At 41.1% G+C, this 18,474-nt stretch overlaps 1 protein-coding gene and 1 long non-coding RNA gene across 2 annotated transcripts; one reads left to right on the forward strand and one right to left on the reverse strand.

Moving 5' to 3' along the window:
- Positions 1-679: 679 nt before the first annotated feature.
- On the reverse strand, positions 680-1,654 carry LOC5574882 (general odorant-binding protein 66). The gene is made up of 4 exons (XM_001661646.2): positions 1,503-1,654; positions 1,266-1,445; positions 958-1,200; positions 680-886 (listed from the first exon to the last, which is right to left on the reverse strand). Exons 1-4 carry the CDS (start codon positions 1,548-1,550, stop codon positions 776-778), a joined length of 582 nt encoding a protein of 193 aa, XP_001661696.2. The 5' UTR covers positions 1,551-1,654; the 3' UTR covers positions 680-775.
- Positions 1,655-2,042: 388 nt separating this feature from the next.
- Positions 2,043-3,169, forward strand: LOC110676808. Its single transcript, XR_002500741.1, has 4 exons — positions 2,043-2,134; positions 2,198-2,364; positions 2,430-2,672; positions 2,964-3,169. It is a non-coding gene; the product is annotated as an uncharacterized LOC110676808 (long non-coding RNA).
- The last annotated feature ends 15,305 nt before the right edge of the window (positions 3,170-18,474 follow it).

The raw sequence follows: 18,474 nt of genomic DNA on the forward strand, positions 1-18,474 counted from the left end.
CAGATAATTTGCTGTTATAGTGTTCTGATCCATGATATGAGTCGATTTGATCCATAATACGGACCTATTTTTGACTGTAGCTAGGAGTAGAAGCGAACGCTTTGCTTTTTATTGTTCGAAATTAAACTCGAATTTCGCGAAATTCCGTTTTATTCCGTTTGTTTTCAATTTTCCGTGGACATATTTTAACAATTTGGCGAAACGAAACGAAATAGCAAAATACAAATTTCGCCTGTGCGAGTTTCGTGGAATTCCGCGGAATTTCGTTTCGAAGCGTATTTGATGGAATCATTCGGTATTTCGCATACCCTTAATATGGGAAGAGTATAATAGTTAACTTTGGTTTTTGCGTCTATTTGAGGTCATCTATGAACTGCTTTGAGTACAAGCCTTAAGATCAGTGCCAAAGCTACGACTTGAAGATTGCTTTCAGTTTAACCAGAACCCTTCTGTGGCTTTGCTCCGGAAATAATGTAGAAGTTGTTAGAAGAGACACCGTTCAGCTGGATAAAACTTATTCTAAATGGCTCGCAAGACGTACAAGAAGGCTCATAGAATGCTGAAAAATCCAGCTGGAAAAAAAGCCCATGCATAATTATTTTAATTGATTGATTGAACAGAATTATCAAGCTTGTTTCTTTTCTTCTCTCACAGGAGATGATAAAACAGGCTTGCTATATACTGTGATATAGGTATGTAGTTTATTGAATATATGAATGCATTATCAATGTCCTTCTTAACAGATGGGTGACTTCTCAGATATTTTGCAATAGCTCTAATGTGATGGTGGTCCTTTCCACAAGGTAAAGATGGGACATCCCTTCTGCAAATGGGCTTTCATCTGTTCACATTCGGTACTGGCTGTCCAAGCCGATGAAGGGCAGTTCTGGAAGATCATTTAGCAAAGGGACACCAATTACTCAACGGATTCCCAAGCTCATAAGTTTTTAGGCTTACCGTGAACATCATCGATGGCATGCAGTCCAGGAAGCTACCGGCCATCACGCTGCATCCCTGACTGTCCTTCTGCGCTCCCAATGCGGACACCTTTTGGTAGCATGCTTCAACGACATTTTTGGTGGTCGCTTCCCATTCCGAAGATCCTCCCATAACGGCCACCGTTTTACTGATCGCGGCATCCTTGCTCACTGCTCCGTCGGCCATGATGCCCTGCTGCTCAAACATGCATTGCGCCAAACACTAGCGAGAGAGGAACAGAGAATTATTGAAGGACAACTACCCATCGTAGTAGGCAGAGTCTGTACATTATGATTCGGTGGCATACTTCCAGGAGTTGGAGGTTCGCTTGGTTTCGGGTACTTTTGCATGCATTCGGCGAATTGATCCTTGGGCGGGATGACGTTCGGTGCCTTGCAGCAATCCTTTGGATTCCCCTCGTTGGGACGGGTGAAACACTCCTGACTGATTGGTTGTTGACTGCAGGCCTAAATGAAACGCACACTATTAACAATTACGTTGAAAAAAACTTGCTAGAAATTTACCATGGCGAACAATCCGATAACGGTCAGCAAAGCAAAATTGAGCTTCATATTGCCGCGGGAAGAGGTAACAATGGTGACCAAGAGCAAAAACAGATCTACTATCAGATCAAAATTCTACCGACGCTTTTAAACCAAATTTGCACCCGCATCTAGTCACCGTGAAATCGAGTTTGCGCTGAAAAAACGTAATTGGCAGTTGTGTGGTCTTGTATTTTCAACGGTCTAGCGGGCGATGATCATGCAAATATTTGCAAATAAAATCATGATGATAATATTGGAGGAATACGCTATTAAAGTTTTATCATATGAGCACTTTTTTGGGCATATTGTGTTAGGCACATACATCCAGATCTTCGTTTTGATTTTCAATGTCTAATGCGTGATCTAGATCTGTGCGAAAAAGTTATGCCTTCTATGCGTTATCAGCTGCATATCTTTCCATTCAATATGTTTTCACTGTTGCAGTAAACGTAATGGTTCAAAGGAAATACTGGATTACATAAAATCACCATGTTGATTTGTATCTCATTTTGATTTTAGGTTTAGGTCTTACTGGATAGAGGAAATATTTCTCCCTTGTCAATATGAAGCAGTATTTCAACTTGATTCCTATGTTTGGTTTGATTGCTCTAGTAACTATGATTTTCAATAGAGATTGCTGTATTTATTAAAAATTATTTGTTCTTACTTTGAAGGTCTTTGGTGAACAGCAATTCAATCTGGAGTGCTTAAACCGACCCAATAACAGAACTACTAAGGAATGCTGCAAGGCACCGAGAGTTATTCCTCCCAGGGATCAGTTTGCCAATTGTCAGCAAAAGTTTCCAGCTAGTCAGCCAACAGTTTTCCACCGAATCATAATGTGAGTTTTTTTTTAGTTTATTTGAACGTTTTGTCTTTCCACGTTAATATACTTTTTTGTTACAGTGTTTTGCGCAATGTATGTTTGAAGAGCAAGGAATTATGATGGGAGGATTACTGAGCAAAGATGCCGCGATAGGTAAAATCGTAGCTATGGCAGGATCATCAAGTGAATTAGGATCAGTGGCAAATCACGTAGTTGAAAGTTGCTATCGGAAAATATCCGCATTGGGAGCACAAAAGGACAACCTTGGATGCAGCCTGATGGCCGGTACTTTTTTGGACTGTGTGCCTTCCATGATGTTTACGGTGAGTACTTTTGTTTATTCCAATATTCTAAAGATAGGAATTTCCCCATCATCCTTGCTTTCCTCCATGACCGTATGGACGTGGCCGGTAACGTTATTGGCTTTACAATATTTGGAGTCCTCGAAAATGTACATTGAAGACGGCATGCTACTCCTAAGCTACATCTCATGATTCCTGGTGCAATTTCGATTATTCTGGTCAATCACGAAGTATCAACTACGAATTGTACGGTCATTAATGCTTATGCTATTCCTAAGTTAAGAATTTTCTAATTTTTTTTTTTTTTTTTAGCATTGCCTTTCTTCGTTTTGGACTGCCGATGTCGAGTGTGAACAGTTGAAGGCCCATTTGAAGAAGGGTTGCCCCATTATGACTTTAAAGAAACCAGTGACACATTGAAATATGCTAATTGGGCAATTACGAGATGTTTTTAGATAAGAATTTTATACAAAGAAGGTTGCGCTGAATAAATGAATTTAAACGAATTGTACTTTGTGTGAGATGTGTGTTGTGGGAGATTCGATGGGAATTCTTTCAGCAAGATCGTTTGATCCAGATTTGAGTTTGATCTGCTTAAGCTAAAATATATTTTTTTATTTAGGATCTGTTCAATGACAAATTCATGTACTATGTTTTGATCTCACACACAACTAAGCTTTTTGAAGCGTTTTAAACTGTTGCCTGTAAGTTTTAATTAGCATGTAAGTTTAATCTAGATTTAAGTGAACATATTTTATAGTTCACCTTCGCAAATAATAATAATAATAACTCAAAAACACTTTCCAACTCTCAATCAATAAATCAAATTATAACCGTCGCACACTTGATAAACACTCCTCTTGTTACTTTTATCGAGTCATTGAGTTTGAAGTTCTTCCGACGTCAAATGGTCCAGTGGCTCATGATGTCTATCGACGGGTTTCCACTACAAGGGGCTGTTGCGGCGAAAATCCTTACATACACCCCACCCCCCTCCCGTGTCGCCTTAACATTTGGTTGTGCGTCACCAGACCGTATCACGTCCAGCACAGTCAATTTCGTAACATGCCTCTTCAACGTTCCGCCCAATACCTGTACTTCCGCTCTACGCGGCCCGCCATCTTTTCCCGGAAACATTTGGACCACTCGTCCACGTATCCACCGGTTCCTTACATTTTCGTCCACTACGAGAACTAGATCTCCAACATCGATTGCCTTTACATCTCGGAACCACTTCGTCCAACGAATAATAGTTAGTAGATACTGTACAACCCAACGGCGCCAGAAGTTGTCCAGCGTATGCTTCATCGTGTTTCAACTACTTCTCAGCGCCATCCCTACATCCGTCGGAAATTTCTCGGGTTCTCGTACGCCATTCGAACTTAACAGCAAAAAGTGGTTCGGGGTCAGTGATTCGTGGTTGGCAGTATCCATCCCATTCGATGGGATCGAAATCGAAATCAATATTTTTTCAAACATTTTAGTCAAAAATTATCTGCTCTTTCAGACAATGAACAAATTTCTAGGCTTATGAGCTTCGAAAAACATTCGAAAATGACCGAAATTTGAAAATTATATCATAATTTTGTATTAAAATCGCTATATCTTTAAAACGGTAAAAGTTAGCCTGATTTTCCCGTATACCTTATTTGTTGTAAATTTTGCGTACTTTCATAAAATCGAGTTGAAAAACATTTAAAAAGTTTATTATGACCATTATCAAAAATTCACCTTTTTTTTAAAAATCATAACTTTTTTGTCTTTTCCGTGCGGCAAATCCTCCAGAAATGCCGTGAGTACCAGGTCCCTACGCACCATTTGTTCATCGATTTCAAGGCGGCATACGATAGTATCGACCGCATAGAGCTATGGAAAATCATGGACGAGAACAGCTTTCCCGGGAAGCTCACAAGATTGATCAGAGCAACGATGGACGGTGTGCAAAACTGCGTGAAGATCTCGGGCGAACACTCCAGTTCGTTCGAGTCTCGGCGGGGACTACGACAGGGTGACGGACTTTCGTGCCTGTTGTTCAATATTACGCTTGAAGTCGTCATGCGGAGAGCCGGACTTAACAGTCGAGGCACGATTTTCACGAGATCCGGACAATTTGTTTGCTTTGCGGACGACATGGATATTATTGGGAGAGTCGGGCTAATGGTGAATGCGTCGAAAACAAAGTACATGCTGGTTGGCGGAACTGAGCGCGACAGGGCCCGCCTAGGAAGCAGTGTTACGATAGACGGGGATACCTTCGAGGTGGTGGACGAGTTCGTCTACCTCGGATCCTTGTTGACGGCTGACAACAATGTTAGTCGGGAAATTCGAAGGCGCATCATCAGCGGAAGTCGTGCCTACTATGGGCTCCAGAAGAAACTGCGGTCAAGAAAGATTCACCCCCGCACCGAATGCACGATGTACAAAACGCTCATAAGACCGGTGGTCCTCTATGGGCATGAGGCGTGGACTATGCTCGAGGAGGATTTGCAAGCTCTTGGGGTTTTCGAACACCGAGTGCTAAGGACGATCTTCGGCGGCGTGCAGGAGAACGGCGTGTGGCGGCGAAGGATGAACCACGAGCTCGCTCAACTCTACGGCGAACCCAGTATCGTGAAGGTAGCTAAAGCTGGAAGGATACGCTGGGCAGGGCATGTTGCAAGAATGCCGGACAACAACCCTGTAAAGATGGTGTTCGCCACGAATCCGGTCGGAACAAGAAGGCGTGGGGCGCAGCGAGCTAGGTGGATTGGCCAGGTACACCAGGACCTGGAGAGCGTGGGTCACAGTCGAGGATGGAGAGAAGCGGCCATGAACCGAGGGAATTGGCGAAATATTGTTGGCGAGGCTTTATCAAGATAATTGATGTAAAGCCAAATAACTAAGTAAGTAACTTTTTTGTCCATGACCCACTGTGCAAAAAACTTCATATTTTGTCTACTTTAACATATAAAAAATACGATTGTTGAGAAAATTGATTTTTAAGCTTTATTTTCAAAATATAAAAAATACAATTTTTTTACAGTGTTTATTTTTTTCAGATAGGCAATTTTCAAACTTTTTGACGATAGTAAGCACTATCAGTGTTATGTCTTGTTTCGCGTCGCGTTTTGTGAATGTCCTGTTGTTCTTACGTTAGCACAAATCACACAAATTGATAGTATCAAGATGTGTTCTGTAACTTTTAAAACAAACTTTTGCAACTTCTCCGAAAATGCCAATTTTAAGGTTATGTTTCAATATACTTTCATTTACAGGGTGATTACTATATCCTGTCAGTAAAATAAGTAATCATACAAAAAAGATGGTTGTATGAATTTTAATTAGCAGTGTATATCCATTTTTAAACATCTATAACATTTGTCTTCGCTATACATAGATAACATATTATTTTTTTTACCTCAATTTTCAGTCACAAGCGTTGTTTCAGAAGCATTACAGTTAACACGCACGTTATTCAGAAGCATATATTTTAACCAAAAAAGACATATATTTTTCGCTAAAATTTTTCATAATCAGTCTTATGCTATTCCCTAGTAAGTCTAGAAGATGGTGATACCATGCTGTTTCAATCAAGCATTTTTTTTTTAGCGGAGTTTAGTCTAAAATACATATCTGTGGAAAACGTGCGTGCCATTGACTAAAAAATTGACTAAAAACTAAGGTAAATGAATAAATATTTAATCTTTACTTTGTCAAAACAAACTTTATAGATGTACTAAACAGGATGTACACCGGAAATTAAAATTTATACATACATCTTTTATCTACGATCATTTACTTTACTGAGAGGAATTAGTAATCACCCTGTATAGCATCAAGATTCATCAACTACGTGTTTAGTTTGTTTGTTTCAATCAAGTTGCAGTATAGTTTAGTCGCACCTCACGTATCATGTAACAACGAAAACATGTTCTAGTAACAGTTTGTTTGTTTACATGGGGCTTCTCATATGTTGCGCGAAAGTTTTTGTGAAAACTTTAGCTCTGTGGGTCGTGTTCATATTTTGCCAGTAAGGTATTCCGAAGGGTGCAGGGTTTATTCTTGAGTTGAAACAAACTGTGTTGCTTAAGGAAGTGACAGCGGAAGGAAATTGAAGGGTTCGACCTGCGTCGTACATGGTACTTACCGATTTGAGTCGCCGTGAATGAAAAAAAGTCAGGGAAAGTTCGAGTGAGCTGGGACGCAGCGTCGAAAGTTGACGGCGTATCATTGAACTCCGTTAGATGCAGCGGCGGTAAAGAAAAGGCACCACGTGAACAGTTACGATACGGCGGAAGAAGCGATCGAGGTGGTAAAAGAAGTGATTGAGGTGCACAGGATCACCACAGAAGCATGGTCGAACAGCTAGGAGAACCGAACCAGAAGACTGCAAAAGCCATGCTATCAGAAAAGGACATCGGGTTTAAACGGGTGTTAGGAATGGCGTGGAGACAAGATGAGGATGGCTTTACCTATACTTTGCAGTTTGGTGAGAAGGTGAAAAACACCACGATTCCAACCAAAAGGGAAATGCTTCGGCTCATCATGAGCATCTACGATCCGTTAGGACTAGTGACGTCATTCGTAATCCTTGGGAAAATTCACATCCAAGAAGTGTGGTGGTCCAAAACAGATTGGGATAGCAGTATTCCCGAAGAGATTGCCACGCGTTGGATAGATTGGATCGCTATGCTCAATAAGATATCCATCCGGAATGCATATAGCGCGGTGCTACTTCTCAGGCTACGACCCAGCGAGCTTCTAAACTCTAGAGTTACACATTTTGTAGATGCGAGCGAACTGGCTTTCGCAGCAGTAGCATACTTCCGGATCGTAGAACAGGGACAGATAAGAGTCGCACTTGTCCCATCGAAAACCGAAATTCGCTCCACTTAGAGGACTTTCAATACCACGGTTGGAGTTGATGGCAACGTTGCTTGGAGCTCGTCTACGTAGGAATGTTGAGGAAAACCTGAACTGGAGCGATTCATCTACAGTTTGTTCATGGATCAGGTCTAGAACCAAAAAGCAGAAAGAACGTTGTGATCGATTGCTCAGTCCGAGGCGTTCCCTGAGAAAGTTGCGACCCTGAAGCAGAACCTGAATCAAAGCACAGGACAACAGAAGCAAATAGAAGCATCCAGAAGTCTTGTGAAACAATCAGCATTCGCCGATGAATACAGAGTGTTGCGGGTTGGCAGCAGAGCAGTAGAAGCGGAGATACTCACGTACTATGCAAAATTTGCGATTATCCTTCCAGAAAACTATCGGATTACTGAACTTTCGTTGGAGTGTTATCGTCGAAAGTAAAGTCATGCCAACGTTCCAGAAGTTCCACATGCCACGTTTGCGAGTGGAAATTCACCTAGCCAAAAAACGTTACATGTGGTGTGGGGTCTACAAATCCACGCCAATTCGGCCACACATGGGACCGCTGCCTGCGGTACGATTGCAACCAGATGTACGATGGTTTACATTTGTTGGAGTGGATCTTTTTGAACCGTATATGGTGAAGGTTGGATACAGCCTGGCGAAACTATGAGTTTGCCTTTTCACCTGCCTTATGGCCAGGGCTATTCATCTGGAGGTAGTTGCCAGTTTGTCCACGGATGCGTGCAAGAAAGCGATCAGAAGGTTCATAGCACGACGTGGCTCTCCTCAAGAAATATATTCTGACAACGACACACACTTCATTGGAGCGAGTCGGCAGTTTCAAGACGAGTTCAGAAGGATGTCTACGGAATTGGGGAGCACTTTTACGAATGCCCATACGCAATGGCGGTTCAATCCTCCGGCTGCATCGCATATGGGAGGCTGCATGAAGAGAATGGTACGGGCGGTAAAGGCAGCTCTAGGGTGCGTTACAGTGGTACGGAAGATGAATGACGAATCATTCACGACGGTATTAGCTGAAGAAGAAAGCATGGTCAACTCCAGTCCGCTTACGTTCTGCGGTTCGGGGTCAGTGATTCGTGGTTGGCAGTATCCATCCCATTCGATGCGGCCAACCACGAATCACTGACCCCGAACCGTAGAACGTAAGCGGACTGGAGTTGACCATGCTTTCTTCTTCAACTAATACCGTCGCGAATGATTCGTCATTCATCTTCCGTACCACTCTAATGCACCCTAGAGCTACCTTTACCGCCCGTACCATTCTCTCCAAGCAGCCTCCCATATGCGGTGCAGCCGGAGGATTGAACCACCATTGCGTATGGGCATTTGTAAAAGTGCTCCACAATTCCGTAGACATCCTTCTGAACTCGTCTTGAAGCTCCCGACTCGCTCCAATGAAGTGTGTGTCGTTGTCAGAATATGTTTCTTGATGAGAGCACGTTGTGCTATGAACCTTATGTTCGCTTTCTTGCACACATCCGTGGACATGGACAAACTGGCAACTACCTCCAGGTGAATAGGCTCTGAACGTAAGGCAGGTGAAAAGGCAAACTCATCGTTTCGCCACGCTGCGTCCATCCGGTTGCAATTGTACCGCAGGCAGTGATCCCATTTTTGGACAAATTGGCGTGGATTTGTAGACGCCACACCACATGCAACGTTTCCTGGCTAGGCGAATTTCCACTCGCAAACGTGGCATGTGGAACTTCTGGAACGTTGGCATGACTTTACTTTCGACATTAAAAGTCCAACGAAAGTTCAGTAATCCGATGGTTTTTTGGAAGGATAATCGGAAATTTGTACGTGAGTATCTCCGCTTCTGCTGCCAACCCGCAACACTCCGTATTCATCGGCGAATGTTGATTGTTCCACAAGACTGCTGGATGCTTCTATCTGCTTCTGTTGTCCTGTGCTTCGATTAAGGTTCTGCTTCAGGGTCGCCACTTGCTCAGGGAGCGCCTCGCACTGAGTAGTCGACCACAACGTTCTTTCTGATTTTTGAAGCTCTACAGCTCTACAATCTATTAGCCTTTATGGAGCGTAGGCTGTCCACGAAATGGTGAACATATGCTACAGAACGCAACATTCGCTCAAACCGCGAAAATCTTTTCACTGTCTATCGTTGGCTTCCTGATATGATGACTGAAGATGTGCGCCTCACGTAGTTCCGTGTCACTTTCATCCGAATCTTCGTCTGGAGTTATCGACCAATCAGCACTGTTATTGTAGCCGAAGCATTTCCCTTTTGATTAGAATCGTGGTGTTTTCCACCTTCTCGCCAAACTGCAAAGTATAGGTAAAGACATCCTCATCTTGTCCCCACGCCATTCCTAACACCCGTTCAAGCCCGATGTCCTTTTCTGATAGCATGGCTTTTGCAGTCTTCTGGTTCGGTTCTCCTAGCTGTTCGACAATGCTTTTGTAGCTGGTTATCCAATTTCAAATATGAAATTCCGCACGCCTGTGCACCTCGATAGCTTCTTCCGCCGTATCGTGACTGTTCAAGTAAACGTCCACGTTGTGCCTTTTCTTTATAGCCGCTGCACCTCTGGGATTCTTGATGAATTGCGAGTGTGCAGGGGAACAGGCTGCTACGAATATTACCGCGTCAGTCACCGTAGTATTCACTGGCAGTTCAGGAGAATCCTTGTAGAGAAACTGTAAGGCGCTGCGATCTTCCGGCTGGATTGAGATTTGCAGAAACATCTCTTTGCTGTCTGTGAACACTGCAACTTGACGCTCCCGGTACGAAAACATCACGGATAGTAACGGAATCAGAAGATCCGCGTCCTTGAGCCAATGTTAATTAATTATTCGTGTTAATTTATTTTTTCATTCTACCATATATTACGGTAAATGATGGCTTCGGTACCCTGAGGGTATTTTCGGCAGCATTAACTTATCGTCATTGTTTAAATTTATCTACGGAACAAGAGTTAACTTCACTGCACTCAACATATTCCTTGAACTATAATCTTCCATGTAAATCACATCTTTCACAAAAATATTATATAACATGGGTTTCATCGTCAAAAATAATAAATGCTTACGAAATTATCGTCATTCGAGAGCTGCCGAATTAAACAACACAAGAACAGCTTACAAAAACTCACCACTTTGAAAGGTTCAATTCTCCGCTCCAATGCCGATTTTTTCACAACAGCTACGCACCGATCACTTATGCACTATTGAACTCTAGATTTGTATATAAAGCACTCGAAAATACTTTAGTTTTAAGCTTTAAATCACAAATTAAAATTAATGCACTTTGATTTCCTCGGCAATCACTTTTCATTACGGTAACAGGTTGCCAAAAAACCATATTGAATTGCGGTGTATTTATTATTCACGATTTAAATTCACAGGAAAACACGAACATGACTAATTAATTTATTGAAATTAGGAAACAAAGCATGCATTGGTAACAATTAAGCCTTTTACTACTTTATTATTTGAAGATTGTAGTGCATATTGTTCAATATACTGAGAAATATATAAAATATACGTCTTTTAGTAGTTGAACTCTTTGGCAACACTCCTGTTGTTCTACAGGCAATCAGAGCTTGATGTTTTTGTGTCAAGTCATAAGTGAATTGATTTGCAAAGGGCCTATTCTGATTTTCTCATACACTGAGAATAATAGGAACGCAAATAAATTTTACTGGCAAAGTTTGGATTTTGATCCGAATCCGAAAAAATCGTGGAACATCGCAATCGGATTTTTTTTAATGTTACCATTTATTCTCTCGGTAAAAACTACACTGTAAGGTCAAAGTACCCTTTAAAGGGTAAAAAAGTACCCTCTTTGAGAGAAACTAGTTTAACTCATAAAAGAAGTAAAGGGCCTTTACTCTTTAAAGAGTAAACGGCTTGTAGGTCAGATCGACGAGTAAATTTTACCCATTATCCAAAGCATATTTTGTAAGGAACAGAGTAAAATGTACTCTTTTTTGTAGTTGAAAATCTTATTTAATTTTTATATTCATTTTCATAGAATAATCAACAGTAAAATCTTATAAATATAAACAAATTTATTCAATGCATAATAAAATATACTACTCCGATCAATATCTTCATGCATCCTCTTCATCCTTCAGGGATTGAGTTTGTTTTGGTACTCTGCAGCCAAAGTATCCTGTAATATCGGATTGTTTTATAGATGAAACGGCAATAAAAGCAATTCATGTACCTACCTATTGGACGTTCCCGCTTACTTTACTTTACTTTTGCTGGCGCTACGTCCTTCAAGACATGACCTGCGCCACAATGTTACGCCAACTAACTCGGTCCATGGCTGCTAACCTCCAATTCCTCGATCGCCCCACACTTCCAAGATCCTGCTCCACTTGGTCAAACCACCTAGCTCGTTGCGCTCCCCTTCGTCTTGTACCGGCCGGATTTGAGTTGAACACCATTTTTGCGGGATTGTTGTCCGGCATTCTCACAACGTGTCCCGCCCATCGTACCCTTCCAGCTTTGGCGACTTTCGTGATACTGGGTTCACCGTAGAGTTGCGCAAGCTCGTGGTTCATTCTTCTCCTCCATACGCCGTTCTCACATACTCCGCCGAAGATCGTCCTAAGCACACGTCGTTCAAAAACTCCTAGCGCTTGCAGGTCCTCTTCAAGCATTGTCCACGTCTCATGCCCGTAGAGGACTACCGGTCTTATTAGCGTCTTGTACATGGTACACTTAGTACAGAAGTGAAGTTTACCAGACCGCAAGGTCTTGTGGAGTCCATAGTAAGCACGACTTCCGGCGATGATACGTCTTCGAATTTCTCTGCTGCAGTTGTTATCCGACGTTATCAATGATCCGAGATAGACGAATTCGTCCACCACCTCGAACTCATCCCCGTCGATCGTCACGCGTCTGCCTATGCGAGCTCTATCGCGCTCGGTTCCTCCAGCCAGCAGATATTTCGTCTTCGACGTATTTACCTTCAATCCAACCCGATCTGCTTCACGTTTCAGCCTGGTATACTGTTCAGCAACCACCTGGAACGTTCTTCCGACAATGTCCACGTCGTCAGCGAAACAAATGAACTGGCTGGATTTATTGAAGATCGTGCCCCGCATGTTGAAGCCCGCCCGTTTCATAACACCTTCTAGCGCAATATTGAACAGGAGGCAGGAAAGACCATCGCCTTGTCGAAGTCCTTTGCGTGTTTCAAACGGGTCCGATAAAGCACCCGATATCTTCACACAGCACTGTACACTATCCATCGTAGCTTTGATCAGTCTAGTCAGTTTCCCGGGAAAACCGTTCTCGTCCATAATCTTCCATAGCTCTTCGCGGTCGATGGTATCATAGGCCGCTTTGAAATCGATGAATAGGTGATGCGTAGGGACTTGATATTCGCGACACTTTTGAAGGATCTGCCGCAACATGAAGATTTGGTCTGTCGTCGATCGCCCGTCCACAAATCCGGCTTGATAACTTCCAACAAATCTGCTTGCCAGTGGCGATAGACGGCGGAAGATGATCTGGGAAAGCACTTTATAGGCTGCATTAAGAATGGTGATCGCTCGATAGTTCTCACATTCTAACTTGTCACCCTTTTTGTATATTGGGTATATTATTCCCTCCTTCCACTCCTCCGGTAGCTGTTCTGTATCCCAGATCCTGGCTATCAATCGGTGCAGACAAGTGGCCAACCTGTCCGGGCCCATTTTAATAAGTTCCGCTCCAATACCATCCTTTCCAGCTGCTTTGTTGTTCTTGAGCTGTTTGATAGCATCCTTAACTTCACCTATTGTGGGAGTTGGCACGTCTCCCTCATCCGCCGTACTGATGAAGCCATTCCTCCTGCTGTCTTGATCTTCCTCCTCTGCGCCGTTTAGGTGTTCATCGCTGTTTAGGACGTTCCCGCATTTCTGCTAAATTATTTAGATATTACGGGAAAAAACTTTGAAGCACATCTCAAACACTGACGACCGATTCTTGTCAAGTAATTATTCATCCATTAAAGAGTAAATGAACGGAATATGTAAAAGGGCACAAAATACCCATTATTGGAAATTTTGATATACCCATTATTTTGACAGCTGCATATATCAGCAAAAAATGGGCATTTTTTATTCTTTATAGGGTAATGCCGAGTTTACAGTGTAGATGATAGAGCGTTCAACCTCAACCATATCGAGCCATTCAGCATGTCAGTTCAATTCACGGTGAAATTATTTACCTTTTTTCCTTTAAATTGGAGACGTGAAATTGGCCTAAATTCACCCCTTCGAGGGGGTGACATTGGTCCAAACAAACTACACTCAGGAAATTGAACTATCGATAAACATAGGAAACCCGTATGAAAATTTGCCACAAGAAAAAGGATTGAAATTAATACATTTATGTTATAAAACCAAATTTGAAAACAAAACAAAAATTCACGGCAACCTGGACAGGCTTCAAATTTATCCCTCTCATTTACATTATCACGTCTATCTTTTGATACTATGGGTAGTGATAGGGATTCTATCACTTCTTGAAAAAAGATTGATAGAAGATAGACTATATTACCTGTATCAATTGATAGACGGATGGAGATACTATCAGCATTTTTTCATCACTGATGGATCAAGCATATCTTTATCATCTATCTTTGGAGAAAAATATACTATCTGCAAAATTCTATAGCAATCCCTATCTATCCTATCATTGATACAAAAACCGAAACCAAAATCTTGCGCATAAATGGGGAAAAGCTAATGTAAATAACTCAAGGTAGGGTAAATGATGGCTTCGGCACCCTGAGGGTATTTTCGGCAGCACTAACTTATCGTCCTTGTCAACATTTATCTACGGAACAAGAGTTAACTTCAATGTACTCAACATATTCCTTGAACTATAATCTTCCTTGTGAATCTCATCTTTCACAAAAATATTATATAACATGGGTTTAATCATTAAATGAAATAAATGCATACGAAATTATCGTCATTCGTGAGCTGCCGAATAAAACAACACAAGAACTGCTTAAGAAAAACTCACCACTTTAAACGGTCCAATTCTCCGCTCCAATTCCAATAATTTCACAAAAACTCACTTATGCACTATTGAACTTTCGATTGGTATATAAAGCACTCAAAAATACTTAATTTCAATGCTTCAAATCACAAATTAAAATTAATGCACTTTGATTTCCTCGGCAATCACTTTTTATTACTGGACAAGGTTGCCAGGAAACCATATTCAATTGCGGTGTATTTATTATTCACAATTTAAATTCATAGAAAAAGTCAAACACAACTCATTGATTCATTGGAATTAGGCAACAAAGCATGCATTGGTAATAATTGAGCCTTTCAATGCTTTCCTTATCTGCGTATTGTAGCGCATAAACATCAATATACTGAGAAACATATAAAACATACGTCTTTTAATAGGTTAACTATTTTGGCAACACTCCTGTTGTTCTACAGGCAATTCGCGACTACGAAGCAAAAAGAGATTTCACAAAGCACTCGCACCAACGGAAAACCTCGTAAGGAACTGTCATCGTTTACGTGAAAAAAAGCAAAAAACATCTCTCTTGGTTTTTCTCACAGAAAACCGAAGAAAACATCAGCAGCTTCGTAGTCGCGAATCAGAGGATGATGTTTATGCGTCAAGTCATAAGTGAATTGATTTGCAAAGGGTCTATTCTGATTGTCTCATACACTGAGAATAATATGAACGCAAATAAATTTTAATTGTAAAGTTTGGATTTTGATCCAAATAAGCCGATCGAACAATATTCGGAGAGTGCTAATCATAAATAAACAAAAAATCGTGAAACATCGCAACCGATTTTTTTATGTTACCATTCACTCTCTCGGGAATAACATGGTGATAGAGCATTCAAGAGCAGCAACCTAACAGACCACAACCATATCGAGCCATTCAGCGAATAGTTCAATTCACGGTGAAATTATTTACCTTTTGCATTTAAGAGGAAAATAACCATCATCGTTCTACAAATTTTCAAAACCAGTTTTTTTGCTCAAAACTGAAGCAATGCTCAAGAAAATCTATCATTGCTTTGTACTTGCTATCTGAAATATGATGATGGATTTTCATAAGGATTGATTGAAATTTGAACGAAAAAACTGGTTTCCAATTTTTGATGATTGCTGATGATTGAATGATGGATTCTTGAGCCTTAAAGAAATTTAAAAACAACTGCGCAAGTACCGTCGTTGGGGGTGAGATTTGGCCAAAAATGTGTAAGTCCTCATTTATTTCTAAACAACTTTCGCAATTTGCATGATATGTTCGGCTAAATAAGAGAATATTTTGCCAATGCTGAACAAATAATTGAAATTTGATTATTTTCCTCTAAATAGGAAACGTACGAAAATTGGCCCAAACTCACCCCTTCGAGGGGAAGACATTTGGCCAAACAAACAACACTCAGGAAAGTGAACTATCGATAAACATAGGAACCCCTTATGAAAATTCGCCACAAGACATCGGATCGAAATTCATAAGTTTACGTTATAGAACCGAAATTTGAAAACAACAATAGTTTTCGCGGCATCGTGGAATCGAACCAAGAACCTTGCGATCAATAGGCTCGTGCGCACTCCCCTTTTCTATCGACGCCTTAATGTAGGGTGATGCTAAAACGATACATACAGCTTTCGTATTGCAATAATCGTTTCATCATTCTTAAGGCAATATATATGAATTTATATAGTGCAGTTCGCTGCGTGTAGAATAGATACGCAATAAGAACAAATCAAGAGAGTCGTGTTCCTTTCATGTTTTCTAGAGCTTTCCAATATGATGGATGATATGATGGACAGGAATGTGAGATTTATAAATAGTATTCGTCCACCTAAAAGCGAGATTATCTGTGAAGCCTTAAAACTGACAATTTAAAAAGGCCTTTTTCAAGCTTTTTTCGATGATTTATTAAAAATAAACTACTAGTTCTATGAATCTAATATTTTGATGGTACAGTCAACCTTCATTTGTTGCGCTAAACCTGTAGCCCACTAAGTGCAAGACTTTGACTAATCGGGCTGAGTTTCGAGTTGTTAAATAACATAAAACAAACAAACGAAGCTATAAACATTGATAAATTGCGTCTTATGTCAGAAAAAGAAGTTTGCCTTCGTTTTAGGTGGGCTATAGCCCAACTAACGGGAGCCCAATTGAAACATAGCCCACTTAAAAATAATGCAACGAACGAATTTCGACTGTAGTTGTAGATAATTTCAAAGATTACCACGGTTACTATATTGAGAAGGTGATATATTCCGAAAACTGACAGCTACTTGATGACGTCATTCTTATCCATCTCGAACAAATTTGTGAAAAAATGAACTAGTGATCCTGATGGCATATGGACCGATGCACGAGTTCACTATTTGACGTTTGAGCGGTGCCGTGTTATTTACGTGACCATGGCAACTAGTGAATTCGGCACCGCTTAAACGTCAAATTAGTGAACTCGTGCATCGGTCCATAGTACGAAAGAAGTGAAACCAGTGTTTAGCAAGTGGTGAGTTACAGTCGTCGGCAATAACCAGAGGACGGTGTGTCCATCTTTTTCTCTTTTGTGATTTCTTCCTTTCGTAACGACAAAAGTCATGCGTGTTGTTTCAATGCGGACGGATGGTGTGGATCAGGAGCGAATAAAAGGGATAATATTCCGGCGCTCATTTTAAATCAACATCCAGCGGTGACAGTTACGCGCAGACAATATTACGCGCAATTCAAACGCTATTCAGAAATACAAATTATCCAATAATTGTGTTCCGTAGAATTTCCTTGCATAGCACAATATTATGAACCAATTAACAATGACGTCACGCTGCACGTTTTTGGTTGGTTGGTTGGTTCTTGGTTAGAATCGCACCTGCTGCAAGTTTACAACCATGGCATGTCAATTTTCACAGCCGAAATGCTGCCACAGTAAGACGTGATACAAAAAATATTCGATGAAATATTTAAATGAAAACGAAATTAGGCTGCGTCCATTTATGACGTAACGCTAAACTGTTCAATTTTCGACCCCCTTCCCCTCCGTAACGGCCTTTGTATGAAAAAAAAATGTATGAGCCGCAACATTTGAGCTTACTTCCCACCCCGCTACAGCGTTGTGCATTCAATTTGATTCTTTGTTACTGTATTTATAACTGCAACGCTGTTTTCAGTGTAGTCTGTATTTTTATGCATTGGCCCTTTCAGCGAGTAGAACATAATGAGTGACGTTCAATTTCAGTCATTGTCAACACATGCGAAAAGTAACCAATACATAAGCTAGTTTTTGCACAGTTTTGGATTGCCGAAGTGAACATTTTTGTTGCCGACAATAGTAATTGCATTGCCGATAATAGAACAAGTGCCTCGTGACTTTGCCGAGGAAAAACAGATGATTTAGAGAATAAAATAGTGTTATGTGTATAATAACCAATAAATAAAGAGTGCTCAAGTGTATTTCAGGTGTCTCCTGCTAATTCCTGTGCTCAATGGTTGTGTATAATTGCCTTTTTCAAAGTCCAGCTGCTTAGATTGTCGAGAATACGTAAGTTCCCCTATGTTCTCATAGATATTTTCGGAACGGGCACGACGAGGGAATAATGGAAATCGATGTCCGACGCCATTTTGAAATCTAAGATGGCGGCCTCCGGTTTGGTAAAATCATTGAAAACCAATGCAATATGGGTATTTTCGGAACGGGCACGATGAGGGGATGACGAAAATAGATGTCCGACGCCATTTTGAAATCCTAGATGGCGGCCACCGGTTAAGGAAAATCGTTGAAAACCCATGCAATATGGGTATTTTTGGAACGGGCGCGATGAGGGGATGACGGAAATCGATGCCCAACGCCATTTTAAAATCCAAGATGGCGGCATCCGGTTAAAAAAAATCATTGAAAACCAATGCAATATGGGTATTTTTGGAACGGGCGCGACAAGGGGATGACGAAAATCGATGTGCGTTGTCATTTTGAAAT

The sequence above is a fragment of the Aedes aegypti genome, chromosome 2 (assembly GCF_002204515.2).
Source record: "Aedes aegypti strain LVP_AGWG chromosome 2, AaegL5.0 Primary Assembly, whole genome shotgun sequence".
Classification (NCBI taxonomy): domain Eukaryota; kingdom Metazoa; phylum Arthropoda; class Insecta; order Diptera; family Culicidae; genus Aedes; species Aedes aegypti.

Bases quoted from the DNA above. Each gene is read 5' to 3' on its own strand.
- LOC5574882 (XM_001661646.2), bottom strand. From the start codon at position 1,550: ATGAAGCTCAATTTTGCTTTGCTGACCGTTATCGGATTGTTCGCCATG. The intron at 1,446-1,502 runs GTAAATTTCTAG...CGTTTCATTTAG, and splicing joins TTATCGGATTGTTCGCCATG to GCCTGCAGTCAACAACCAAT. The intron at 1,201-1,265 runs GTACAGACTCTG...CTCTCTCGCTAG, and splicing joins GTATGCCACCGAATCATAAT to TGTTTGGCGCAATGCATGTT.